The sequence below is a fragment of the Phaenicophaeus curvirostris genome, chromosome 2 (assembly GCF_032191515.1).
Source record: "Phaenicophaeus curvirostris isolate KB17595 chromosome 2, BPBGC_Pcur_1.0, whole genome shotgun sequence".
Taxonomy (NCBI): domain Eukaryota; kingdom Metazoa; phylum Chordata; class Aves; order Cuculiformes; family Cuculidae; genus Phaenicophaeus; species Phaenicophaeus curvirostris.
The window spans coordinates 119,310,354-119,338,309 of record NC_091393.1 but is presented as its reverse complement, the minus strand read 5'-3'; the positions used below and the strand labels follow the sequence as shown (position 1 = coordinate 119,338,309).

At 41.3% G+C, this 27,956-nt stretch overlaps 1 protein-coding gene across 1 annotated transcript in view; it reads right to left on the bottom strand.

The window, feature by feature from the left end:
* The window catches only part of MSRA (methionine sulfoxide reductase A), a 293,652-nt gene that overhangs the window by 177,611 nt on the left and 88,085 nt on the right, over positions 1 to 27,956 (bottom strand). The window contains exon 2 of the mRNA XM_069850727.1: positions 1,256 to 1,324. Within this exon, the coding sequence (XP_069706828.1) occupies positions 1,256 to 1,324 (69 nt within the window). The remainder of the gene's footprint in view (positions 1 to 1,255; positions 1,325 to 27,956) is intronic.

Sequence of the window (27,956 nt, the reverse complement as noted above, 5' to 3'; positions counted from 1 at the left end):
CTGTGGATGCCTCCTCCCTAGAAGTGTCCAAGGACAGACTGGATGGGGCCTTGAGCAGACTGATCCAGTGGAAGGTGTCTCCATCCATCCAACCTCACCTTGAACACCTCCAGGGATGGGGCATCCTACATTAATTATTTTTGTTATACCATGCTGGGCATTTATATAGCTTTGCTTCTCGGAATCACTGCTTTACAGGGAACATCCTCTGGTTTTACATATTTGTTGTTACACACATTGGCTTGTGATTGCCACCATTTAAATACGTGTTATTAGAGCAGGCCCAGGTCAAAAATACCGATGGCAGCTTTATATAACTGACCTGCACTTACTATGATTTGCAACTCCATCAAGCTAGATCATATAGCAGGTATATCAAGAGCAATATAATATTTATTTCAACATCCCAGACACATAAAAATTTAACAGGATATAATAAATTTCCTAAGGCACTTCCATACCATCCTGTAGAATTTTGTAGGCAATTATATCCTTTTTAAACAATCCAATCTTATGTTTCAAAACAGGATTAGGAAAATTTTCATTCTCTGGAACAATAAGTTTTAAGAATAATTGTCATAGAAATTGACTTTTTTCTTCCCTAGTAAATTCCATAGGCTTGGCCCTAAGGATTAACATTAGCACGTCCTGGAATGACAGCTCTAATGATTCCCAGATTTCGGTAATGTCCGTATCTTGGTAAAAAGCTGGTGATTCTGATTTACTTTAGGATGTCTGCTTCTTCCAGAAGTGATTCATTTCTCTAGAGAAACAACATCCAGCACGAAGTCTTCGGGACCACTCATAAAGGGAAGTTCAAACCAGCAGGTTTGGTTTGGGGAACGGAAATGGCAAAAACTCTGCAAGAACAGCAGATAAAGCCTTCCACCCAACAGTCTGAGATTCTTGTATGACTTCAGGTCTGGACAATCTATGGATCATCTCAGATTTCCTTTGAAATAATTAATAATTTTACAGGAATTTTCATAAATAAAAAGCTACTGTTTTGGAATTAGTATGGAACAAAACAAGGGTGTAAATTCTCTGTTTGTATAAGTCAGAAAATTACTTTTAGTATGCTTTTGGGGTATGGACATCTCTCAAAACAATCAGTGGCTTTTGCTGATTGTAGTAATTAGAAAATGGCAAGAGCTGCCCCAGTTCTAAAACTCTAAGGACTCGGGCTGAAATAAGAAATTTGGCATTAAGTAACACTATATAGCTTAGAGCTATTACTTTAGAAGTGATGTCTTACCGAATACAGCCATCTGTGTTCCCTCTGGGAAAGGTTCTACCATTCTATTTCCATTGACATGGTGTTTATCTAGAAGGGAAAAAAAAAAGTCAAAATGTATTAAAATATACACTTTGCATGAAATCAGTTGGGTTTTTTCTTACAATTTATAGAATCACAGAATCATCAAATGGTTTGGGTTGGAAATTACTTTAAATCCCATCCAGTTCCAAGCCCCTTGCCATGCGCAGGGACATCTTCCACTAGATCAGGCTCAGAGCCTCATCCAGACTGGTCCGGAACACCTCCAAGGATGGGGCAACCATGAATTCTCTGGACAACCATGACTTCTCTGGACAACCTCGGCCAGTGCCTCACTACCCTCACAGGAAGACATTTCTTAACTAAGATCTCATCTCAATCTCCCCTCTTTCAGCTTCAAACCATTCCCCCTTGTCCTGTCCCTGCCCTCCCTGATCAAGAGCCCCTCCCCAGCTTTCCTGTAGCCCCTTTCAGTACTGGAAGGTTGCTATAAGGTCTCTCCAGCGCCTTCTCTTCTCAAGACTGAACAGCCCCAACTCTCCCAGCCGGTCCTCAGATGGGAAGTGCTCCAGCCCTCAGATCATCTTTCCTCACTCCTCACTGCTGTGGCATGTTTTGCCCTTTCTTATATATATTTTGCCTAATATTTGCTACCACCAGCACTGCTGAGTGGATCACCTGTGTCCTGTGGTGGGGCCATTGCAGAGCTAGCTGGAAGCTGCTGTGTCCAGCATCAGGGGCAACCCCTGACTCTCCTCAGAGAGGCTTCTGCACCCTCCTACTACCAAAACCTGAACATTTAGCCTGTAGAAGAGGAGGCTGAGGGGAGACCTCACTGCTTTCTACAACTACCTGAAAGGAGGTTGTGGAGAGGAGGGAGCTGGCCTCTTCTCCCAAGTGACAGGGGACAGGACAAGAGGGAATGGCCTCAAGCTCCACCAGGGGAGGTTTAGGCTGAACTTTAGGAAAAAATTTTTCACGGGAAGGGTCATTGGGCACTGGCAGAGGCTGCCCAGGGAGGTGGTTGAGTCACCTTCCCTGGAGGTGTTTAAAGCACGGGTGGATGAGGTGCTAAGGGACATGGTTTAGTGTTTGATAGGAATGGTTGGACTCGATGATCTGGTGGGTCTCTTCCAAACTGGTGATTCTATGATTTTACACTCAATACAATCATCAAATCATAGAATCTCTATGGTTGGAAAAGACCTTAAGATAATAAAGTCCAACCATCAGCCCAACACCACCGTTCCTACTAAACCATGTCCCAGCAGTGTTGGCTAAAATGAATATTTATCCAACAGAGTGATGCCACATCCACTCACAACAGACCACATAGTTTTTCCTTCGCAACCATCACACCTGGGACTGTTTTAGCACCACTGAATTACTGCTGCCACTGGAAGCCACTGTAGGAGATCAAATATAACTGCTCTTACATTGACCCACACTGAATCAAGAAGGGGAAAGGAGCATGAAATGCAAACCAAAATCCATTGTGCAATTTCCTTCAGTGACTTGCAGTTGGCAGTGCCAGCACCTTCCAGCTCCCATCAGGTCTCCATAATGGAAATGTTTTTCATACAGGACATTTCTACACTATGACCAAATTTCCCCCTTTTTTTTAGAAAACTTGATGCATGACACAAAATTAGCAAAACTACATCTGCTGTTCTCATGGAAACTGAAAATCTAGTCTATTTAACTAGTGACAGGACAAGAGGAAATGGATCCAAGTTGCATCGGGGAGGTTTAGATTGGATATTAGGAAAAATTTCTTTACTGAAAGAGTAGTGAAGCACTGGCAGAGGCTGCCCAGAGGAGTGGTGGAGTCACCATCCCTGAAGACGTTAAAAAAAAATGTAGCCATGGCACATGGAGACATGATTTAGTACGCACAGTTGGACTTGATGAACTTGGAGGCCTTTTCCAAATTTAATGATTCTATGAGTCTATGATTTGAAGCTTACTTTCTTTAAACAGTCCTTTTCTTTCCACTATGGCTACCCACTCTCAGATGAGAGACTGTTTTCTCTAGAGAGGTGCTGAGGAAGCAGGCAGATGAGCCACAGCTATCATGAACTGCAGTTGAATACTAAGTCATGCATCCTTGCACAAGTATACAGGAGGACATAAGCAGAACACATATACAAAGCCTTTGCATGAAAGCCAAATCAACACTGAGGCTTTCAGTCTCAAGTAACACAAACAGGACAGTGCAATATTACAGCATCACACGTGCTCACATGGATTATTTCCACACAATAAATACTAGAAGGCTGGCTTTACTCCCTCCATGACAAGATAGCTCCCAAGGGCTAGAAGCTGCTCCATTTCCAAGCTAAACAATATATTCTTCACATCCTAATGTATGTCTCTTTCATCCCAAAGAACCTTCCTGGGCATAAAGAAAAATCTATTCATTGTGATAATACAGGCTTGTCACTGGTGTGTAACCAGAGTTGTATGTATAACCAGGAAGGGTTGCACATATAACCTGGAAATGAGCTCTGCAAACTCAAATAAAATAGAATACACAGATCCCAGACAGAATATTTCCAGTCTCATTCACTTGCATCCCCACATTCATTTGTTGATCTACTAAGACTCATTGTCAACAATGGTGGAAAGAAATAAAATTGCCTGAACTCAAATATACAGGTTTCTGTTCACAAAATACTTTTCAGGGAGAAAGTTAAGAGAGTTTCTCCCTACATGCATTATTTTACTTCCTGTAGTACAGAACCTGGTAAGGAATAAACCATACCGTATTAAGAACGTGGGACTGCCTCTCTGAAAGCCGTATTTTTGATTAGCAGGAAGGCACAGCACAGTACTAATCTCAGCTGGCAACAAACATCTATCAACAGTCAATGAGAAGGGAAAACCAGGGTTATCTGCAACTGGAGTGAGAGGTGCCATGAAGTCATTTGTTTGCATTCGGGAAGACTGAACGCCCTGTGCCCCGCAAGTGAAGAGCAGGGCATTGTTGGAAATTGTTGGGAGGTTCCAGTGTGAGAGTAATATGACCACTGCGGTACAAGGTTTCAACCTCATTAGCTACAACTTGTGTGACTAACATGATCTACAGCCACCAGAGACAAGCCAACAGGAAGAAAAATTAGAAAACATCTAGCAAGATCAAATAAACCAACCCTGCTCTACTTCTGATATCTTTCTTTATTTAATGAGTGAATGACATATATGATGTATGAAGTGGTTGTCATTTCAAATGGTGAGGCTTTCTATGTATTAAAATTGAACTTTTAGAGGTGAGATGGGCTTAAGGAAAGCAATATTTTCACAGTGGTCAAGCTGTCTTCCAATGCCTTCCTACTTTTGTCTCGAAGATCTTAGTCAAATAAAATAATTCATTTTCTTTCATAGTTCGTCTTATACCCACCTAAATGGACTAAATTGTAAAAAATAAACAAAATTTACAGGGACTTTGACAAAAAATGTATTCAACTTTAGGAAGAAAGTAACAATGTATAGTAAGTACAAAGAGCCCCTCCATATATATGTTATCCCAAGAACATTGCAGTTTGGGGCTTTTTAATGAACGCTTTTTCTTATGAAAACACAAGCTTTAATTCTCAGCTACAAATTGGACTGAGTAGCTCCAGAAATTCAGAAATACTTTGTCCCCATGGAATTAGAAAAAAAGAATTAGAAGGACTCTCCCTGTAACCTGCCGACAGAAGGAATACATGACTGTTTGAAGCTCACTGTTATTCCAAGGGCAAGGGCTTGCTTAACATAGGATAAAACCTGTTGTTACAGAGACATGGAACAATTATTAGTGAACACTGAGTTGGCTATGAGAGATTAACTTCAGCATCCTAATGGTGAAAACAATGTTTCACCTTGATACTGTCACTCATAGAATCACAGAATCATAGAATGTCTTGAGTTGGAAGTGACCCACAAGGTTCATCGAGTCCAACTCCTGTCCCTGCACAAGGAAAACATTCACACCGTGGGTCTGAAGGCGTTGGCCAAATGCTTCTGGAACAGTCAGGCTTGGTGCCATGACTGCTTCTGTGGGAAGCCTGTTCCAGCACTCCACCACCCTCTGGGTGAAGAACCTTTTCCTAATATCCTACCTAAACAACTCCGGCACATCTTCCTGCCATTCCATCGGATCCTATCAGCAGTTATCAGAGAGAAGAATCCTTCACTGGACTACAACAGCATTCAGGCACTTCGAAAAGTAGAATTGGGAGGACATGGATGTCTTTATGTCATCTTCTTGATCTTCCTGATCTTTGGGATTTCAACGGAGAGCCAATCGGTAAGGAATAAATTTTTATTGCTGTTTTATGGATATTCAAGCTGTCAGCATTTTCATGAACATAAATTCACAAGCAAACAACAGGGGACTTTCTCTCAGAACTGACAAATCCTGCTCCATCGTCGACTGCAAAAACTCTCAGTCATTTTTCAAACTAAGCAGGAGGGAGATCTTAAGAATACTTTGCTCCCTGCTGAACAGAACTAGTATGCACTGAAAGCAACACCTACCCTTGAGGTCTTGACATTCAACTTTAGCTTCAGGCAAAGTCTACTTAGACAGGTGCCATGCCTGGCCTGTTCTCCTTTGATTCCCTGGATTTTTATAGAAATAATCCTTCACAGATCCTCTGTGAAAAAGTGGAATATATGGAAGTATAATCAAAAACTGCTAAAGAGGCCCTCAATATTTCTTTGGCATTATTCAATCTATCACTCAATAGCTTCTAACATGGCTCTACAATTGCCCTTCGCTGAACATGCACTAACTTCAATTAATGTTCAATCCACACATGGAATAGGCTTGATCGGTGCTGGTAAACCACTAAAATAAACAAGTCCCATCCAGAAACTACTTCAGAAAGCGTTAATGAGTCTAGCTGAAATCACAGTAGATCCTATCCTAGCAATCTACCAGCGCGAACAACCATGTTGCAGTGCCTGGACCTGTTCTTTGGCACATTTTAATTTATTAGTATACATTTAATTTATCTTCACAGTTCTATGTATGTCGATGTTATCACACCTGTAATAGATAAATTTAATAATGAATGATGTTCAGATGAGAAAGTTTTGTAACAAATGTTTCCTTTCAAACTAGCCTGACTTGGTTCTAAACAGATTTACTGTTCTGCTATAAGCCCAGAGGAAACTGAAAGCTCAGCTAAATAAAAACTCTCTGCCATTAAATTAGATTCCTAATAAAGTCATAGAAACACGGAATCACTAAGGTTGGAAAAGACATCTAAGGTCATCCAACCCAATCATCAGCCCAACACCACCATGCCTACTAAACCAAGTCCTGAAGTGCCACATCTACACATTTTTTTAACAACTCCAGGGATGGGGACTCCACCACTGCCCTGGGCAGCCTCTGCCAGGGCTTCACCACTCTTTCAGTAAAGAAATTGTTCCTGATATCCCATCTAAATTTCCCCAACATAACTTGAGGCCATTTCCTCTCATCCTATCACTTGTCACTTGGGAGATCAGCAACCACCTCACTATAACCTCCTTTCTGGGAGCTGCAGAGAGTGACAAGGTCTCCTCTCAGCCTCCTCTTCTCCAGACTAAACAGCCTGAGGTCCCTCAGCCACTCTGTATAACACCTCAGCTCCAGACCCTTCCCCACCTCCATTCCTCTTCTCTGGACACACTCTAACCCCTCAATGTCTTTCTTGCAGTGAGGGGCTTAAAACTGAACACAGTGTGCGGCCTCACCAGAGTCAAGTCCAGGGGAGCGATCTCTTCTCTGCTGCTGCTGGTCACCCCATGGCTGATCCCAGCCAGGATGCTGTTGGCCTTCTTGGCCACCTGGGCCACTGCTGGCTTAAGTTTAGCCACTTGTTGACCAACACTGCCAGGTCCTTTTCCTTCAGGCAGCTTTCCAACCACTCTTCCCTAAGTCGTTGCCACAAAATTTATGGTACTGATCAGACCTTTAATGGTATTGACCTTGCTTTTATTAGAGGCTGAAGTCTGTGCTTCTTTTTTAAATATGCAAAACTGAAGCACTGGTCTAACACAGAGCAGCCAGTCACTCAAAGGCAAAATCCTCAGAAAATGCTGACCCAGTGTCAAGTGAAAATCAGAAATTTTCTGGTCTCACAATATTCAATCTCAAGCAATCATTGTAAAGATTTGAGAACATTTATTTTTTATTAGTAAGATATTCGCATGTTCTTCATGTTTATCTTTTGATTTTCAAACCATTAGGGAATATTTAGACTACATATCCAAACTTGTTTTATCAGAGCAGCCAGAAAGTTATTATTTTTAAATGAAAACTGAGATTCTCACATAATTAAATTAATCCAGGAGTAGGGGTCATATTTATACACAAGGACTGTTAATTTGCCAGGGTAAGCACAGCCAGGAATTGAATTGAAAATAGCTGATTAGCCAATTACCATGAGCCTCCTCCATCTCCTACCAGCACAAACATGATGGGTACATAGGGAGAGGAGAAAGAAAAGGGATAAGGAGTGATGAGGTGAGGGAGAAACTCCCTAAAGCAAATCAGCTATTGCTCAAATGACTCTTTTCCCCTTTCTGTTTTGTTTTTGACACCTTTTCCTACACCTCCCATCACACTCCCATGGTGGAGGCTTCTCCACCAAACACTCACTGTCAAAGCAGTCACAAGATCACGAAGGGGCTGGGAATTTCAGACAGACGGAAAAGAAAGCAGGTCAAGGGATACAACAAGTTTGTAAAACAGTTATAAAATTAACTCAGAGGTTATTATTTCCAAAAGTGGCATACAATGGCATGTACTTTCTGTATGTGACAGTCACGTAATAGTACGTGGCTTTGTCTTCTTGAAAGCAGTAAGTCTGGTATCGTAGTTTCATCGAATCATAGAATGGTTTGGGTTTAGAGGGACCTAAAAGCCCATCCACTTCTAGTCCCCCTGCCATGGGCAGAGACACCTCCCACTAGAACAGTCTGCTCAAGGCCCCATCCAGCCTGATCTTGAACACTTCCGTGGAGGGAGCAGCCACAACTTCCCTGGGCAACCTGGGCCAGGGCCTCGCCACCCACATCATGAAGGATTTCTTCCTGATGTCTCATCTAAATCTTCCCCCTTCCAATTTGAAGACATTCCCCCTCATCCTATCACTACAGGCCCTTGTAAAAAGTCCATCCCCAACTTTCCTGTAGCCCCTTCAGGTACTGGAAGGCTGCTCTAAGGTCTCCCTGCAGTCTTCTCTTCTCCAGGCTGAACAACCCCAACTTTCTCATAATATAGACCAGAAGAGTTGCAAGATGGGCCCTGAAGAATCATAAAAGCACTCCTCCCTTTGTAGAGTGGTAGCTGTGTGTGGCATGTTCATATAATATTTAGTGTAGTCGCCATATTCATTTTAAATAGAATTTTGGAGGCCATAAAGGGATAAAAAACTTAGAGCCAGGCTCTAAGTGACAAAGGCTGCTTTCATCAAAATAAAGAGGGGTGAAGACAAACGTTCAGCATTGGTAAGTTATTTAAATGCCTCCTAAATTTTGGATGTGAGAGGAGGATGTCATCCAGTCACAATCCCACCTCTCTAATGCAAAGTAATGAAAAGCAGGATGACAGACACCATTTGAAAACTCATAACATGGAGACAGCCTGACAGCATTTCAGTGTTACCGACAGCTGCTATGTTCTTTTATTTAAATATCCATTGAATGTGAAGTTTAACATCGGTGTTGGAGTTTGCGCACTCCAGAAAGACCACAATAAAATGAATGTTAAAATGAAAAGACATCGGAGTCGTGTTCAGTGATGGCTGAGAAAGTTTTACTGCTTTAGAAGAAGAGAGGATTATCAGCAGTCTTAAAACTGATGTAACAACAAATCTAACCCATAGCGCAAGGCAAGTGAAGTGCTTTGTGAGAAGCAAGGCGTTCAGAAAAAGCTCCTCGTGACATGATTGGTAACCCACTGCGAGATGCACGGGCTATCAGGGCTGATCATCCCCTACTGCTTTTTCATATAACACTTTTTACTGCTGGGCTTCATCAATATCCAGTACATAATTGAAGGCCAGTGGGTTTCTTTTCTGTCTTGTAAACAAGAAATTATCTAATTTTTGTTTCCAGTAAAAGACTGCAACATTTAGGAAAAATATGGTGCTGGTGGAAGTTTGGCAGTGCAGTTTTACCATTTAATACACAATGAGTAAAAGGTCTGTGAGTGTCACCAAAGAGAAGAAATCCTAAACTAACAATGGCTAAGTAGTGAAATAAGGAATACATTCCCCTCGGGTAAAAGTTCAACACAGGGGACACATGAAACCTCAGTTCAAAGGCAGTAAAATTAGCCTTACTTACCAGTACTTTCCAAATAAATATTTTCCTTTTAACGTAACCATTTCATTTAATCAGTAGATGTCAACAGGCAATGAACTAGGTACCTGCTCATTTTTTCAAGTAGTCATATCCTTTATAGTAACTCTATTGAAGTCTACAGGCAACACTTCATACATTAACAGTGAACTAACTCTACTAAAATCATAGAATCATAGAATGGTTTGGGTTGGAAGGGACATTAAAGCACACCCAATTCCAACACCCCTACCATGTGCAGGGACACCTTCCACTCAATCAGGCTGCTCCAAGCCCCATCCAACCTGGACTTGAACACCTCCAGGGATGGGGCAAAACCCACTTCTCTGGGCAACCTGGGCCAGGGCCTCATCACTCTCACAGGAAAAAAATCTTCTTAAGATCTCATCTAAATCTCCTCTCTTTCAGCCAAAAAACATTCCCTCTTATCCTATCCCTGCACTCCTTCATAAAGAGCCCCTCCCCAGCTTTCCTGTAGGCCCTCTTTAAGTACTCTTCCATCAGGGTATGTGGCCTGCAGAATTAAAAGGCTGTAATAAAAGTGTCATTGATATTTCAAGTGTAAAACTTACTCAGTATCTTTAACACATAACTCCATTTTGCTATATTTACATGGTATCTGATGAAAGCTACATTGCACTTCATCCACCTGGCTTAGAAAACCACTATCTGACCTTTATTGTACTTGTGCCTAAAATAAGGCACCTGAGTAAACTACATGATTCTAAAAGCTTCTGAGCCTTCAGAATTCCTATTAACTTCACTGAAAGCCACAACTGGCCAGTACTTTTGAAAAATAGGTCATTCATTTATATTCCTGAGTACAAATCTTGACGTATAACTTTTTAAACCAAAAAAGGTAGGGTTTTTCCCACTATATCTTACCCTGTTAATTCTTCCAACAGTAACTGTTAAATCTTTTTATTTTTTAAAAAAATGCCAAATCTGTGATAAATCTTTTAACTATTGATTCATCCAATTCAAAGTTAATCTGATGAAATTCTGGTTTGAAAGCCTAATTGTCACAGAGCGATAATATCTTCTTTTTTTGTCCTCTCATTCTCAGTAGGCACGGATTATACTTTGATCAAAACAGTTCTTTGGATTGTTGTCTCAGTTACTCTAGGAGGAAGCTTGACTGTTCTTTCTGACAAAAGCATAAATGGGAAACTTTTCACCACTTACCTATTTCATAACCTTGAAAAAAGGGTTTAGTTCTCTAATGTCGCATCTGATGTGCATGCCAAGAGTTATGCCTGTACTACGTACCAAATCACATCATATATGAGCATATTATGAATTGTACGAGTATAGAATTGTTCCAGTCATTAATATTGAAGCAGATCCTTACTTCTTCAAACAATGAGAGGGGAAATCCTTCACCTTATTTATAACTGTCCTTTCTCCCAAGACATCCTAGATATCAGAAAATGCTTTTGAGATGGTTTCAGGGTAATCCGGAAGGGACAGAGTGGGGAAGACTGACTGTTAAATAGAAAACTTGTAGTTAGTGCTGCTGAAGAAACAGAAGTAGTACACCAAATACCCCCATTTTAAACCTAAACTGTCTAAACCCACCCATTTCATCCTTGTTCCTAAAAGCGGAAACTCTCCACATAATCTGGAGGATTTCAAAAAATGACTCAATAGAAAAATCCATGAAAGCAATAGCTTCACTGGGGGCACACTCTTAAGGGAGGGCTACAGAGCGACACAGGACTGGGGGTGTTGGTTGACAGCCGACTGAACGCGAGCCAGCAGTGGCCCAGGTGGCCAAAAAGGCCAATGGCATCTTGGCTTGGATCAGAAACGGCGTGACCAGCAGGTCCAGGGAGGTTCTTCTCCCTCTGGACTCGGCACTGGTGAGACCGCTCCTCGAATCCTGTGTTCAGTTCTGGGCCCCTCACCACAAGAAGGATGTTGAGGCTCTGGAGCGAGTCCAGAGAAGAGCAACGAAGCTGGTGAAGGGGCTGGAGAACAGGCCTTATGAGGAACGGCTGAGAGAGCTGGGGGTGTTTAGCCTGGAGAAGAGGAGGCTGAGGGGAGACCTCATTGCTCTCTACAACTACCTGAAAGGAGGTTGTAGAGAGGAGGGAGCTGGGCTCTTCTCCCAAGTGACAGGGGACAGGACAAGAGGGAATGGCCTCAAGCTCCACCAGGGGATGTTTAGGCTGGACATCAGAAAAAAAATTTTCACAGACAGGGTCACTGGGCACTGGAACAGGCTGCCCAGGCAGGTGGTTGAGTCACCTTCCCTGGAGGTGTTTAAGGCACGGGTGGATGAGGTGCTGGGGGGCATGGTTTAGTGTTTGATAGGAATGGTTGGACTCAATGATACTGCAGGTCTTTTCCAACCTGGTGGTGATTCTGTGAAGAGGGAGAAGATTGCCCTCCTTCAGGCCTCTGCAGAGCTAATACTGAGATTAGATGTGTAATTTATGGCAGAATTTTATCCATAAATTCTTTATTGCTGGTGATGAAATAGCAGCTCTTCTTTATTTTCAGGTCTTTGAGCAGAACTGTCAGTTCTGCAAGCTCCTGTGTAATAATAAAATCTAATGTCATATCAGATGAAACCCAAAGTGTTATCTTTCAAATCACTTTGACTCCCAAAGGATATTTTCAGCACAGGGACGTTACTGCCCAAACCCACCCATTTACGTTTCCAACTCTGACAAGGCAGTTTGGTTCTCAGCACCGGCAGAGAGGTGGCGTACATGATCTACTGGGTTTCTTTCACCTCTCAGTTCTCTGGTTCCATCCTCTGTCAGTCAGTAAAGATCAGCTGTCAACTCATTACCAATTAAAAAGAGATGTCAGCTACTTAACAGTAATTCACTACCTACAGCTACTGGTTGTATTGTCTTATTGTTCTCACATAGTGGTTCCCAATTACTAAATTACTTTTTTTGTTACTAAATACACATGATATCATCAAACGAAAGTTATGAATTTTGTCAAAAAAATATTATTAAAATAGGTCAGGAAAGGAAGAGCAGTGGCTGAAAACAGTTTTGAAATGTATTCTGGAGGTGATGTCTCCCAATGTGACACACTGTGTTCTGCTGCATCCATTCTATCAAACAGATTACAGCACAGAAACTGATTGATGCTACCAAATGTGATGCGTCCTAGCACAGCATGTCAGTTCAGACCCCAAAACCCACAGACTCCTCCAAAAACACAGGCTCTGTTTAATGAACAAAGGCGGGATTATTGCACACTGATTCTGTTCTGCAGTTCTTACTGGGAAACACACCAACAGGAATGACAGGAGAATAAGTTTTTGAGAACGAAAATGAATTTATTTCTTAGAAGAGGGTAGGGGAAATGCAAAGGAGGAGAAATAGCGGGTTTGAAATCTCCAACCTACTGGGGTTTGCAGATCTGTGGCTGAACAGCTGCGCCCGTGGCTGTGTGACTGTGCTAATAGGAAGCTGTATGTCATCCAGCTCGGGACCATGAGGGACGCAGGCTGCGCAGCGCGGAAGGGAAGACAGGCTGCAAGGTCAGAGGAGACTGCGTGGGTGAGGGGTAAGATAGGCTACAGGAGTATGTGTAGGTCAAGAGGAAAAGCTGGCTGCAGGGCTCTGCACAAAACCAGAGAGAGAACAGATGCACATAATGATGTGAGATAGTTGGTTCCTGGCAGCTGGAGCAGAGGATGGTGAGGGGTGGGGGTAAAATATGGGGATCAAGGATATACTGGCGGTATGGTGAGAGGAAAGTATCCTAGAAACTTGGGAAACTTGAAACGTATCCTTCCAGTACTTAAATGGGGCCTACAGGAATGGGGAGGGACTTTTTATCAGGGAGTGCAGGGATAGGAAAAGGGGAATGGTTTTAAGCTGAAAGATGGGAGATTGAGGTTAAACACCAGGAAGAAATTTTTTACTGTCAGGGTAGTGAGGCCCTGGCCCAGGTTGCCCAGAGAAGTTGTGGCTGCCCCACCCCTGGAGGTCTCTAACACCAGGTTGGATGGGGCTTGGAGCAACCTGATCCAGTGGGAGGGGAGGTGTCCCTGCCCATGGGAGGGGTGGAATTGGATGGGCTTTAATGTCCCTTCCAACCCAAACTATTCTATGATTCTATGAAACTACAATAATGGACTTACTGCTTTCAATGAGAGAAAGCCATGTACCATTATGTGACTTTCACAGAGAGTACGAGACCTAGATGACACTTCTCACATCCTCAATGTACCCACAAGTGCTGCTTGATGTGTTCGACCAGGCATTTAACTTTCGAATTCTGGAGTAGATAAACTAAGGTTAAATTAAATACACTTAAATTGGATTCATGCCACTTGGCTTTAGTCATTCACAATGGATACCTACATCTGAGTCCTCAGCCTTGGATCCTTCTGTACTCTGGAAAGAACCAGACACTTCAGTAGTGATTCATCTGACATATTTGGGATGTTTTCTTCAGGATAAAATGAATCATATTTTTAAATGTCAGTTTCTGAGCACTGATTATAAAGAAACGAGTGACAAACTCAGATGAATTCCACCTATATCACTTGCAGTAATATCACTGAGATTTATGATCTGTTCACTGGGAGGTTTATATGTAGCTGTGTGTACATACAGATTTATTAAAATATGGCCTTGATAACAACAGAGATTCTGGGTTATGAACCAGGACAAATGTTAACAGTAAAACATACAACCAAAATAGCAAAGGAAACAATAGCAGAGGAAAATACTAATCCTGTCTACAAGGGCTACCAGAAGGTTGTCTGTTTCAGAAGCAGTTTTGTTGCTGTACTGCAGTAACAGAGCTCTAATCAATACAGTGTTTACCCCACTCAGACAGGTAACACAGACAGAAACACAGTAGGTATAGAGAGTAGTCAAGTCCTGAGGCACTTTCGGTATCATCACATCATTTCACTTCCCAAAGTACAAATTCATGGAGTTATGACATAACATGAAAATCTCAGTTTTCATTTTTAAAACCCAGAAGAGCTTTTTAACCTGCATATTGAGAGATTTAAAAAAAAAAATGAAATTACCTACACTCAAAAATTAAGATTTAAACAAGAAATACTAATACAATTTCTCCTTCTATGAAGATGCACAGTGTTCAAATGTTCAAGACTTCATCTTCGTAATACCTATGCACTACGGCTCCACTACCTACACGTACATATAAATCCTTTGATTAGGTTCTTATCTCACACCTTGATTGCTAAAACACATTTTGCTTGAGACATGAAAAAGCCTCTCTGGAACACTGAAATCCCCCAAAATATTGCTGCAGAAAGCACTGTTATAGTCCATCAGTTTGACAATGTCAATCTCCTTTTCACGTTCCTTCTCTACTGCACCAAGTAGAAGTTGCTCATCTACTTTCAAGGACCTCCAGGTCGAGACTACACTGCCACCCATCTTCCATGCACCCATGCACATTATGTCCCACCTCTGACCACTCAAGAGACAGCAGCCATCACTCTTCACACTTTCTAGCAAGTTTCCTCACTATTTCTGTGGTGCTCCCCCTTACAGAAGGGAGGAGACCTCCATAAACAAAACCAGAGCTACCTCCTTATCTCCTCTCCTTTATGGAAGTATAGATTAAACACCTGACACTAGCGAATCTGCTTGCATGTGATGTATAGTCGATTTGTCAGTATAAGGTCCGACATGAAAAAAATAAGATTGCCTCTGTAGCTCAGGAACCAAGAGTGGGAAGGGAGAGATAAAGAGAAAGTTATAGAATATGTTCTAATCTCTCATAATGAGACAACTCTCAACTTGATTGCTTCACTCAGTATGAGTGGATGCGTGTTCAAATGTATGATGTCCAACACAAAAAAAACCCCAAGACTGGTGCCTGTAAGTCTTTTCATTTGAGAAATCAAGAAGATCAACAACCATCATCTTCAAAACAGTTCCCTTCTGAGCTGACACACAGCTGCATATGATGCTGCCAACACTGAAAGCAATTCCACCAACCATTTTCTGAATGGCTGTTGAAGATCTCTGCCGGTTTTGCTTTCACATCTTCTACTAACAAAAACATCATTTTGGGGGTCTCTTCACCATAAGTCTCAGCCAATAACTGAAAACTTTCCATTGCTGATTTCTTCAGTTTCACAGGAAACTTGATGTTAGCTCGCTCGTTCATTCTTCAACTCCAACTGAGGGTAGGAAAACATCTATAAGTATAGCAGCTTACGACCTTATTTTGACTCCCTATAATAATCGTCAATGCACTGAATGCATAGAAAAAGCCCTAAACTTGGAACAAAGTGTGGCATTGAGTTATCCATGTAACATGAATAATCCACACCACCTCTTCCATCATTGCTTCTCAGGCAGTGCCAGTAGCATCTGGTTGTTAGTGTATTCATTGAATGAAGGTGATAAAATACACCTAGACTTTATTTCAGAATTAGAGACGGTACCTTTCAAACCCCATTTGAAACGTTTATTTAAATCAGTTTGGGTAAGAATACTATCAGACAGGCTGGAAAACCAAGAGATCCAAACAAAGGAGGATGATAAACACAGTGTGACTGAGTTGGGAAATGTCCACTGGGGTGTGGCAAGGAGGATTGTTAAACCTGGGTTTATTTAGCAGCTTTATTAATGATCTCAAAGAAGGTGTGAAAAGCACATGAATAAAACATGCATTGGATGCTCAACTGGGACATCGTGTGTACACCATGAAAAATGGAAACTAGCACAAAGCTCTAGGCAGAAATTCTGCAATGAAGCATGGAGAGATGCAAAGTAGCTCCAGGAACACTACTGTTTTCTGATTATGTTAACAAGAGCTTGTGGCCTCATTTTTTTCAGGGAAAGAGAGGAAAGAAAACTACCTAAAAGGGCAGGAACCACGGCCTAAGGAAAGGACAGGAGATTCACGGAAGAAATAAACCCTTACAATGGCCAGACTCCGGAAACACATATGCCATCAGCTTCTGTTACAAAGCCTGCTGCTGGGGATATAATCTCTGTTGGTAGGCTTCCTGGCACCGCTTGGCTCAGCATCTCTTTGCTTGTGAATCAGCAGTGCAATCCAAGTGCCAGATTCTAGGCTTGCCTATGCAAAGAAAAGCAAGGTACCAAAAGCAGTGCAGGCATCATGGTAAAACCCCCAAATTTCATTTAAGTAAATTGCTTTTTAATAGTAATTTCCTTTTACACATTGATATTTACATAATCTTCTAGAGTGGCTTATGATTTAGGATGCTCATTTCTGAGGGTTCAGCCTGAGAACATTTAGGTTTTGCATCAATCGACACTGGCTAACTTAACACCAGCAAGTTACTACTGACTTTTTTATATTCGCAGCTTCTCTTTGGATATTAGGAAAAATTTATTTACTGAAAGATTGGTGAAGCGCTGGCAGAGGCTGCCCAGGGCAGTGGTGGAGTCTCCATCCCTAGAGGTGTTCCAAAAGCATGCAGACATGGCACTTCAGGACATGGTTTAGTAGGCACGGTGGTGTTGGGATGACAATTGGACCTGATGATCTTAGAGGTCTTTCCCAACCTCAATGATTCTACGACTCTATGATTCTATGATTCAAAACCAGACTGAAGATAATGTTTGCTGGATATCCACATACACATTCAGAGTGGGAGAGTCTCTTTTAAACCCATGGCTGGCCATAAATTTGTAGAGAAAGATGAGAGCAGTGCTTTTTCATCTTTAAAAACATAACATAGAGAAACGACTCACACATTTTTTTTTTCCCGAGGAGAGATTACTAAAGAAACACTGCCTCTCCAATGTAGACTTCTTTGTGTAATACTATAGTATGCACATACCGCACTAATATATGCCAGTCAGGCTGATCTGTTCACCCTACATGTAAGTTCCTTTATTTTTCTGAAATACATTATGGAAGAGCTTGACCCAGGAAAAGATCCTCTTAAATAAAGCACCCGGACTAATGGGTGGAAATAAAGACTAGTGAGTGATTCACCCACTTTCAGGCACCTGCATACAGAAGAGATTAATCTGATCCTACAGGTAAGTATTCTTCCCCAATTACCATGAAGGATCCCACAATGGTTTGCTCAGATAAAGATATGGATACTGGATTAATTCCAACCAGACTGTCCCTTTTCAGTCACTTACAGAAGTAAAGAAAAGCCACTTTCATACTTTTCCCTGTCTTCTTGTTGATACTCTGCACTTCTAGGGTGCTTAATTTTTCCTTGCACAGATGGCCTGTTTTATACCAACTTTGTATTTATTCTCCATGCAAATGGACAAAAATCATTTTGAAGATCCAAGCCAGCACATAATGAAGCCTGATGTGATTTTTTTACATAAATAAGTCTAACCAACACGTGATATTAAAATTTCACAATATCCCATAAAAAGTGGTAAGGACCTGGCCCAGGTTGCCCAGAGAAGTGGTTTTTGCCCCATCCCTGGAGGTGTTCAAGGCCAGGTTGGATGGGGCTTGGAGCAACCTGATCCAGTCAGCAGTGTCCCTGCCCATGGCAGAGGGGGCTGGAATTGAATGGGCTTTAAGATCCTTTCCAATCCAAAGCATCCCAGGATTCTAGGATTCTAGGATAGCAAAATGACAGGTTAAAGGACTTCACAACATCACTGGTAAAACATGTCTTGATTCCCAGTCTTTTTGCACCAAAGTGTTTGACCCATTCCCTTTCCGTCTACTTGGAAAAGGGTGGTTTTTGGGCTAACAAAACCCCACAAAGAGAATTCAGCAGTCACTCTCTATTAATGCAATAACATCACTCAGTCACCTACAATTTAATTTTTCTAAGGCCCTGAGATTTTAATTTGAGTAATGCTTCTATTAATTACAATGTCTAATAACAATGTCTAATTCAGACATCTGTTAAAAGTATGCAATGTTAATTTATTGGAAAATCTCCAGCAGTGCTCAATTAAAATGTTCCTCAGTTAAGTTAATGCATATGATTTGTAAGGAATAGCAAACTTAGACACTGTTAATAAAAATATCAGCAAATTAAAAACAATAAAACCTTGAGTTTAAGATTGATACAATTAAAGATGCAGAATTTCTCCGTAGGCAAGAATTTTTGAAAACAGAAGATTCTCACATGGCTTTGGGAGCCTCTGTTGCTCTGAATTAGAATGACAGAATCATAGAATTGTTTGGTTGGAAAAGACCATTGAGATCATTGAGTCCAGCCACACTTGTCCACTGCTAAACCGAACCTCTGAGCACCTCGTCAACCTATCTTTTAAATATCTCCAGGGACTGGGACTCAACCACCTCCCTGGGCAGCCTCTGCCAATGCCTGAGAAACCTTTCCGTGAAGAAATTTTTCCTAATGTCTAATCTGAACCTGCACTGCTGCAATTTGAGTCCATTTCCTCTCGTCCTGTCTCCTGTCACTTTGGAGAAGAGACTGGCACCCACCTCACTACAACCTCCTATCAGGCAGTTGTAAACAGTGATAAGGTCTCCCTTCAGCCTCCTTTTCCCCAGGCTAAACAATGCCTGTTCTCTCAGCTGCCTCTCATAAGGTTTGTTCTCCAGCCCCTTCACCAACTTCACTGCCCTTCTTCGGATTCACTTCAGCACCTCAATGTCCTCCTTGTAGTCAGGGGCCCAAAACTGAACACAGGATTCAAGGGGCAGCCTCAAATTAGCACCTACAGGAAGCATTTGTTGCACAAAACACTTCAGGAAATAGTATTAAACCTTACTTATTTGATCTTTCTTGCTTTAATTTCAGTTTTCCCTCACAAAATGTTTTCCCCATTCCTTAAATATGGAGTCTCACTCCAAGGTCTACATTGGGCAGGGTGGATTTTGCTATTTTTAAATCATTATGCTGCTTTGCAGCGTATCTGCAGTCCTGCGAATTAAATTGAGAGGTGAAACAAACAGCGCTTTTTCTCATCTGAACATTGTCATCACATTATCATTTCTGTGCCTGACTGCATGTCTCCACTACGCCGTTAATCTGTTTTTAAAAATGGATCTACATGAAACCATGGAAATGAGGTACAGCAGAGCTTTCGCGGAGCTTCACAATACACCCCGGTCCCTTAAAGCCCAACTGACATTTCTTTTTTTGCCTTGTGAAGATGTCAGTCTCTTTGAGCACGAAGCAGCGTGCAGGCTGTGATAGAGTATCTCTCGCACGCACATTCCCCCTCGATGGCAGATTATCTGCTCGGAGGTTGCATTAGGCTGCAGTCAGCTGTCAGTCAGCAGATGAGCAGCAACGGTCCAGCGCTTCTTCCCCCCCCTTTGCCCATCTGACAGTGATAAATGACCAGACCTAATGCTCAGCTAAGCTTGACAGGTCCAGGCCTCCCCTCGCAATCTGTTTCACACGAACATCAGCCTTTTTCTGGTAATATCCCCTGTCGGCACAGCAAAGGCAGCATCGGGGAGCACCAAAGTGAGGCCAACCTGCTTTGCTCTTTCAAAATAATGGGGATTGTGATTTTACTGCTTGAAGAAGCTCATAATCTGATGGCAAAAATAAAGATCAGAACAGCGTTCTAAAGCACCACAATGCGCACAGCCATCAATTAACATCAATTGTGTCTCACTCAAAGCTTCAGAAAGGCACCTTAAACATAGAATCATAGAATCACAGAATCACAGAATGGTTTGGGTTAGAAAGGACCTTAAAGATCATCCAGTTCCAACCATCCTGCACGGGCAAGGACACCTCCAACAGATCAGGTTGCTCAAACCCTCAGCCAATCTGGCCTTCAGCACCTCTAGGGATAGGGCATCCATGACTCCTCTGGGCAGCGCAAGAGACTTTAGCTCCCTTATGCTAAATTCAGCTTCTTTATGCTGACGTTAACTTCTATATGCTAAAGCTTGTTTCTATGAATAGCCCTGCAAATCACAACAAATTTCAGCTGCAAGCTAGAATTTAGTTTGAAAATCATCAAAATGAACATTTTAACCCATTATAGCAAGAGATACAAACAAATAAAGCATGTAGTGTTGCAGGCTGGTAATTTGAATATGATTCATTTCATCCTAAAGCCACCTTCTAAAATAGTTGAATCATACCTTGAGGACCTTTACCTCCTCAGTGCCTGTTACAGTCAATGGTGACTACCTCAGATAGCAACCCCTACACTGTAAGCACCTGAATTTTGGCCAAAGGAACCTAACATATTTTACTATTTGCCAAGAAATTATATGTTATCTCCACTGTAAAACTTAATTTCAATATAATTTTTCAGGGAGTGCTGTATTCCTAAAGAATGTCACTCTTGTGAGTTAAAAAATGAATACATCAAGCTCGGTGGAAGGGCAAACTGTGTTATTACAGAAGCGTTAGTTGTACCCTGATATTTATTCTGCTAGCAGATGCAATTCCATAATTAACAGCAAAATCCACTTTCCTTATGTAGCAGGAATTGAACTTTTCTTCCAATTAAGAAAAATAAATTATACGTAATCAAGATACACAAAACATTCTTTTGAACTCTATGAGGGTGGGGAGGCCCTGGCCCAGGCTGCCCAGAGAAGTGGTGGCTGCCCCATCCCTGGAGGTGTTCAAGGCCAGGTTGGATGGGGCTTGGAGCAACCTGATCCAGTGGGAGGTGTCCCTGCCCATGGCAGGGGTTGGAACTGGATGGGCTTTGAGGTCCATTCCAATCCAAACCATTCTATGATTCTAATATAGAATTAATTTTCTAAAGATTTCCTCCTCTTTCTACTAATAAAGCTCTAATTAATAAACTGCATCTTTTTAGAATTTTAGCATTCTTTCCAGTCCTCACTTGCTTTGAACAATCTTAATAATAGAATTTGAATCTTCAGATCCATTATGCACTGAAATTAATTGACATATTGAGCTTACATTCTAATTGAATAAATTAGGGTGTAATGAATTTATCCAATATTGTTTGAACTACTACATATAAACCACCTCAAGCTCTCATCCACAGCTCAGAGGATGGTTGCACTATGTGGTTTTAGTACGACACACAATTAGGTGAACCACTATCATTCCTTTACAAGTCACTTACAGGTAACAATTTACAAGTTTTAATGTATGAGGGATATGGGAATATTGCCTGTGTTGCATCCCTTCCTTCCTGGATGAGTTTGCTTGGCTCTCATTGATTCTGAAACATCCCATGTCTGTGTATCTTCTGCTTCAGTGTCTGCTCACAGTATTCCTTCCTCAGTTAAATTGTGAAATAAAAGAGAACTGCTGGGGAATCCTGCCTTAGAATTTTGCCAGTCACTCCTCACAGAATCTTATGAGTAATGCATGCAAATGTTTGTCATTTCATGGTAGATAAAGCAGATTTTTGGTGGCTAAAATGGATGTGGATTTTTGTAACATTTTTTCCCTTCATAAAATGACAAAACATAATCACGGTTTTAGTACTTTAATGTGTCTTGATTTACCAGAAGTAAATATAACATCAAGTATCCTGAGTTTATAACGCCTCGTTTGCAGAAAACTACAACACTCCAACAGTATTTTTATCTTTGTATGCTGAAATAGTGTTGCAAATGTGACTCCAATTTTGCACTGCTTTTTCTTGCCACATGGCTTACAAGCAGCTGCAGTTTATGGTGCTACATAATCAAGGACAGCTCTTCAAAATTATTCAATAGCTCCCATCGAACTGATGCAGATTTTCATAACAGCTCAGCACTTAATACTGTAAGATTGTCTAAAACTCTGACTCCTGTGTATTATTTCAACTAGTATTCAACAAATATAATTAGGTTATAGAAGAGCTGCTGTGCATTTAATCGCACAGCCTGAGGAACCCGTCTCATTGCCTCTTTGTCACCAACAAATCTGTGCCAGTTATTCAGCCTGTGTGAATAATACACTGGGTTTGGGTTTTTCTCTGGAGTGTCAACTCAAATACCAGCCGATTCCCCTGTTTGATGCATTTGACGAATCTACCAGGAGAGTAAGAACCAACAAAAGATTATTAACTTCTAAGGCTTTAATTGTGATAACAAACTAAACTGTGGCAGAGTCGCATGCGCTGGACCACAATGCTCCACCTGATCTTCAGCATGATTTCATGATAGTTCTCTAGCACTGTCCCAGGGAATTCACAGCGAGGTTCAGGAGCTAGAGCAGGTCAAGGCTGTAGCAGGGTGAGTGTTGGTCTCTTCTCCCAAGAAACAAGCAATAGGAAGCCAGGGTAGGTTTGGGTTGGATATTAGGAAAAAATTCTTTACCCAAAGTGTGGTGAAGCACTAGAAGAGGCTCAGGGAAGTGGTGGAGTCACCACCCCTGGAAGAGTTCAAAATTGTGGATGTGGCACTTTGGGACATGGCTTAGTAGGCACAGTGTGTTGGGCTTATGTTTGGACTTAATGATCTTACAGGCCTTTACAACCTGAAGGATTCCATGATTCCTGCCAGGCAGTCTGGACGTGTCTGTGATGCTTTGGAAGATAAAAGAGTTTAATAGCATGAAGGTGGCCAAACCATCCCAGGCACCTGAAAGCCAAAGAATAGGCCTTGACTCTGCTCAGTTCACTGATACAGATGTTGCCTGAAGGCTTAAAAGGTTGTGGAGGTTTTCCAGTTGTCATGTGCTAAAGGAATTTGGACGCTGCTCCTCAGGATCACCACAGTAAATCGATTTCATGAGGTTCAAGCAGCTTTCTAAGAGGCTACAAACTGTCATAAATGTAGCCATATGCAAATTTTTACATCAAGAAAATCACAGGAAGAACTGAGCCTGGAAATTACAGTTCCTATTTATTTTTTAAATGTTACACCTGGAAACAGAAGTAGTCTTTGTATTTATGCAAATGTAGATGGAATAGAGTTGAGATGTTGCTAAAATTCTGGTGGCAAATTTTGCCTACTACTGTCTATCGAAAATTAATTTGTAACATCCACAAATGAAAGGTTCCATAGGACATGATCAGAACTCAAGTATCATAGAATCATAGAATCATGGAATGGTATGGATTGGAAGGGACCTTAAAGATCATCCAGATCCAACCCCCTGCCATGGGCAGGGACACCTCCCACTGGCTCAGATTGTTTAAAATCCCATCATACCTGGCCTTGAACACTTCCCAGGCTTCCACGGCTTCTCTGGACAACCTGTGCCAGTGCCTCATCTCCCTCAAAAATATCAAGTTATTCAGTGAAAAAAACCAAATATTAAGTTTCTCTGACATTCTCACATTGAAACCTTGACTATTTCCAATAACAATAACTAATTATGTTTTTCTCAACACTTTATACTACCTTTCAAAGTAAGATAATGTTTATTGCTCTAGATCCATAAAATACTCTAGATTCAGTTTAACAATCAGTGAGGGAAAAATGAAAACATAATTGCTGTCTTTATTAAAGAGGTTACTGCTTGACTTTATTTAGCATTTGAAAACTGGAAATATAAGTCATGTGTAGAATATATAAAAAAAAATTCAGATGATGATTTACCAGGTAGGCTAATAAAACAATGGTGAGGTCAGTGGTGACCTCTGGGGGATTAGGACCTCTCAAGTAGTTCATCCAAAATAGGGTGGTCAAGTGGAGAGGTTAAAGAAAGCACATGTAACTTTAATTATTATAACAGTATGTAGGTACCGCTCTTTACTTCAAATATCACTGCCTTCCTCAAAGTGAAACAAAACTGCATTAATATTCCCAAAACAGTATTAGATGAATACTTACTGGCAATAAAGCAAAAGCATTTTCTAATGAATATCATGCGTATTTTGAAATTAATTTGCTTTGACCATGTTTGTTTCACTTTTGCATTTGCCTTCTACAAATGCTCAGTGATTGAATTTTCCTGCTGTAACAGTTCATGGGAAAACAATTTTAAAAATCAGATAAGCAGGCATTGAAGAAGCAGGATTTAAAGCACATCCTTCCACTTGTCTCAGGTACTTCAGAAGCCTCCATATCATCTCATAATTCATAGCTTTTAATGACATTATTCTTGCCACCCTCAGAAGGGCACAATTACCTGACTGCAAAAGAAGCCAGCAACAGAGAAGGAAATCAACACGCATGTCCAAAGGCCTAAGCGACCTGTACTAATGATACCATCAACTTCAGCACAGTAATAGAATCATAGAACCATAGAATGGTTTCAGTTGAAAAAGACCTTTAGGATCATAGAGTCCAACCATCAATCCAGCCCTGCTAAGTCCATCAGTAGACAATGTCTCCAAGAATGACGTCTACTACATTGAACAGTAAAAAAACCTGAAAGATGAAACGATCACAGCTAAGCACTATAATTTGTATTCCAAATTATTGTAAACAGCAGGTAAACTACTGGAAAGGGGTCAACAACTACTGTCCTACAAGGACAAAAGTATTTGGTAATGCAAGTACAAACAAGACTACCTTGCAAATTCAAATTAACTACCCTGCAGATATCCATATATCTACATTGATGTTAGACTGTAAAAGTTCAGTAATTAATCTCAGTTGCAATTTCCAGACAGAAATATGATTAACTCTGTAACTTTGAAAATAAGGTACTGATTTACAGTGTATTGTTTAGATCTTATTGTATAGTCTGCATCTACAGATACTTATCTACCCAGAGGCAGCTCAGATTTCTTGGCATGAAGGAAGTTATGGGAGGAGTTAATGTAAACTGAAATGCTTGGCTAAAACCTTCCCAACCCCCCCACACCCCCTAAAAAAATAAATAAAATAAAGCAGGAAATATTTCTTGATACAATAAGCAATAACCACCTGCCACAGCAGGCAATGAATGGCCTTCAAATATCAAATGTGGCCTGATATGACAACTCAATAGGGAGAGAAGAAACCAAGTTAGCTGCTCAGTTTCAGGCTAGGATTATCAGAAGTGTTATAAAAACAAAGGAGGAAAAGAATCATAGAATTATAGAATCATAGAAACACTCAGTTGGAAAAGACTTTTGAGATCATCGAGTCCAACCACACCTGTCCACTGCTAAACCGTATCTCTGAGGACGTCATCTACTCCACCTCCCTGTGCAGCCTCTGCCAGTGCCTGAGAACCCTCTCAGTGAAGGAATTTTTCCTGATGTCTAATCTGAACCTGCCCTGGTGCAACTTGAAGCCATTTCCTCTTGTTCTACCACCTGTCACTTTGGAGAAGGGACCAACAATTTTAACCTATTTCAGTCAGAAAGCACTCAATGTAGCCTTGATGTGAAACCACTTTTTAAATTAATATATGCTATTTGAACAAGACCTGTGTTACAGCTCATTCAACATTTCCATAAAGATGTTGTACAATATCTAATATTGCCTTGCAGATCCCAGCAACACAGCAGACTTGAATCTTGATATTAATTCACATCTACTGCATAACCATCATTGAAGGATTCGTCTGTTTGCAAGATGAGAAAGGAATAAGGTAAAGAATCCTAGAATGAGTTGAGATTCCCTGGGATTTATTTGACATTAAAAAATATTCATGGTCATAACAGTGGAAAGGACCTTCTGAATTCCAGCACCACTAGACAAGTCCAGTCAGGTATATATAATGTTACCCCAGCATGAGGGTGAATTTTAAACAGGGTGAAGAGCAAACCTTAAAGGATCAAGTAACACAACACAAATCTGCTCTTGGCTTATTTGAAGGGAAGTTTTCTCTTATACTCAGAAAAACTATTCAAGAGTCTTTCAGACTTGATCTAAGAAAATGACATTTCAAATACTGTTTACTGAAAACATGAGATTCAAAGAAGCATTTATTGTTAACTGTTAAAATAGCTCGACAGCATCATCAAAATGAGAAGGTAGAGAAAACAACAGGCTCTTTGTTTCAGAAAGTATTATGTTGAGCTTTTTGCGACACTGGTGCTCAAAACATTATTTCATATTTCAGGTAAAGATCATGGAAACAGAGTCTCCAAACCATCCTCTGTGGTAAACCACACAGGCACAGCAAACTGCTTCCCCAGTCACCAGGGCTTGCCATTGGGCTGGGTATTAACAAGCTGTCTCATTTGTTTAAAATAACAGCACATAAGGATCTAAAGCAATAATGGAGTTTCTCATTTTAGTTATAGAATCACAAGATCACTGCGGTTGAAAAACATCTAAGATCATCCAGTCCAACCATGAGCCCAACACCACTGTGTCTACTAAACCATGTCCCCAAGTGCCACAGCCACATGGTTTTTGAAGACCTCCGAGGATGGGGGCTCCACGACTGCCCTGGGCAGCCTCTGCCAGGGCTTCACCACTCTTGCAAGAAAGAAGTGGTTCCTAATATAAAATCTAAACGTCCCCTGACACAACTTGAGGCCATTTCCTCTCATCCTATCCCTTCTCAAGAAGAGACCAACACCCACCTCACTACAGCTACCTTTCAGGGAGCTGTAGAGAGCAATAAGGTCTCCCATCACCCTTCTCTTCTATAGACTAAACAGCCCCAGGTCCCTCAGTCGTTCTCAATAAACCTTGTGCTCTAAACCCTTCCCCAGCTCTGTTCCCCTTCCCTGGACACTCTCCAGCACCTCAATGTCTTTCCTGGAGTGAGGGGCCCAAAATTCAACCCAGAATTCGAGGTGTGGCCTCACCAGCACTGAGTCCATGGGGATGATCCCTTCCCTGCTCCTGCTGGCCACCCCACGGCCGATCCAAGCCAGGTGCTGTTGGCCTTCTTGGCCACCCAGGTCACTGCTGGCTCAAGTTCAGCCAGCTGTCAACCAATACCCTCAGGTGCTTTTCCGCTGAGCAGCTTTCCAGGCACTCTTCTTACATAGCATCATTACACTTCCACTTTGGATGGTTTTGTCACAAAACCTTTCTTCTTTTACTAAAGAAAAACACATTGCATACAAACGTATGCTTTCGTATTTGTAGTGATCGTGTAAGTTTTACTTCATTTGTTCTTGGTTCTCATTCTCTCTTTGCTCTGATGTCTTGCTTATGACTGTATTTATACAACTGGTTCACTAGGAAAATGAATATTGTAGCAGGACCTGTTAAAAGTTCAGGGAAAACATGAGGCTGTGAGCATCTGCAGATGACAGGTATTATTGCAAGTATTCTCATCCTTCTACTCTTCCTTCCTTTGCTTTGCTATTCACAGTTGTTATAGCTACTCTTAAAGAAGTTTACAATCCTGAGCACAGAGTCATGCCTCTTTAGATGTTCTACGTTAGCCTGAACAATAGAGCACCACTTCCCTGATTGGGCTTGTCAGGTAACACAAATTGTTATTGTTACTTTATTTAGCAACACAGCTGCAGACCTTTTAATAAGGGACTTTTTGTGATGATTAATTAGAAAATTACTTCAGTGGCTCATGAAAGGAAGCCAAGTCTTCACCTGCAACAATGCACTCAAGTTTAAAGACTGGAAAATGGAACGTTCTATCAATTTGAAGAGAAAAAGAATAGAAAAGAGCAAAATATCAGTGGCCATT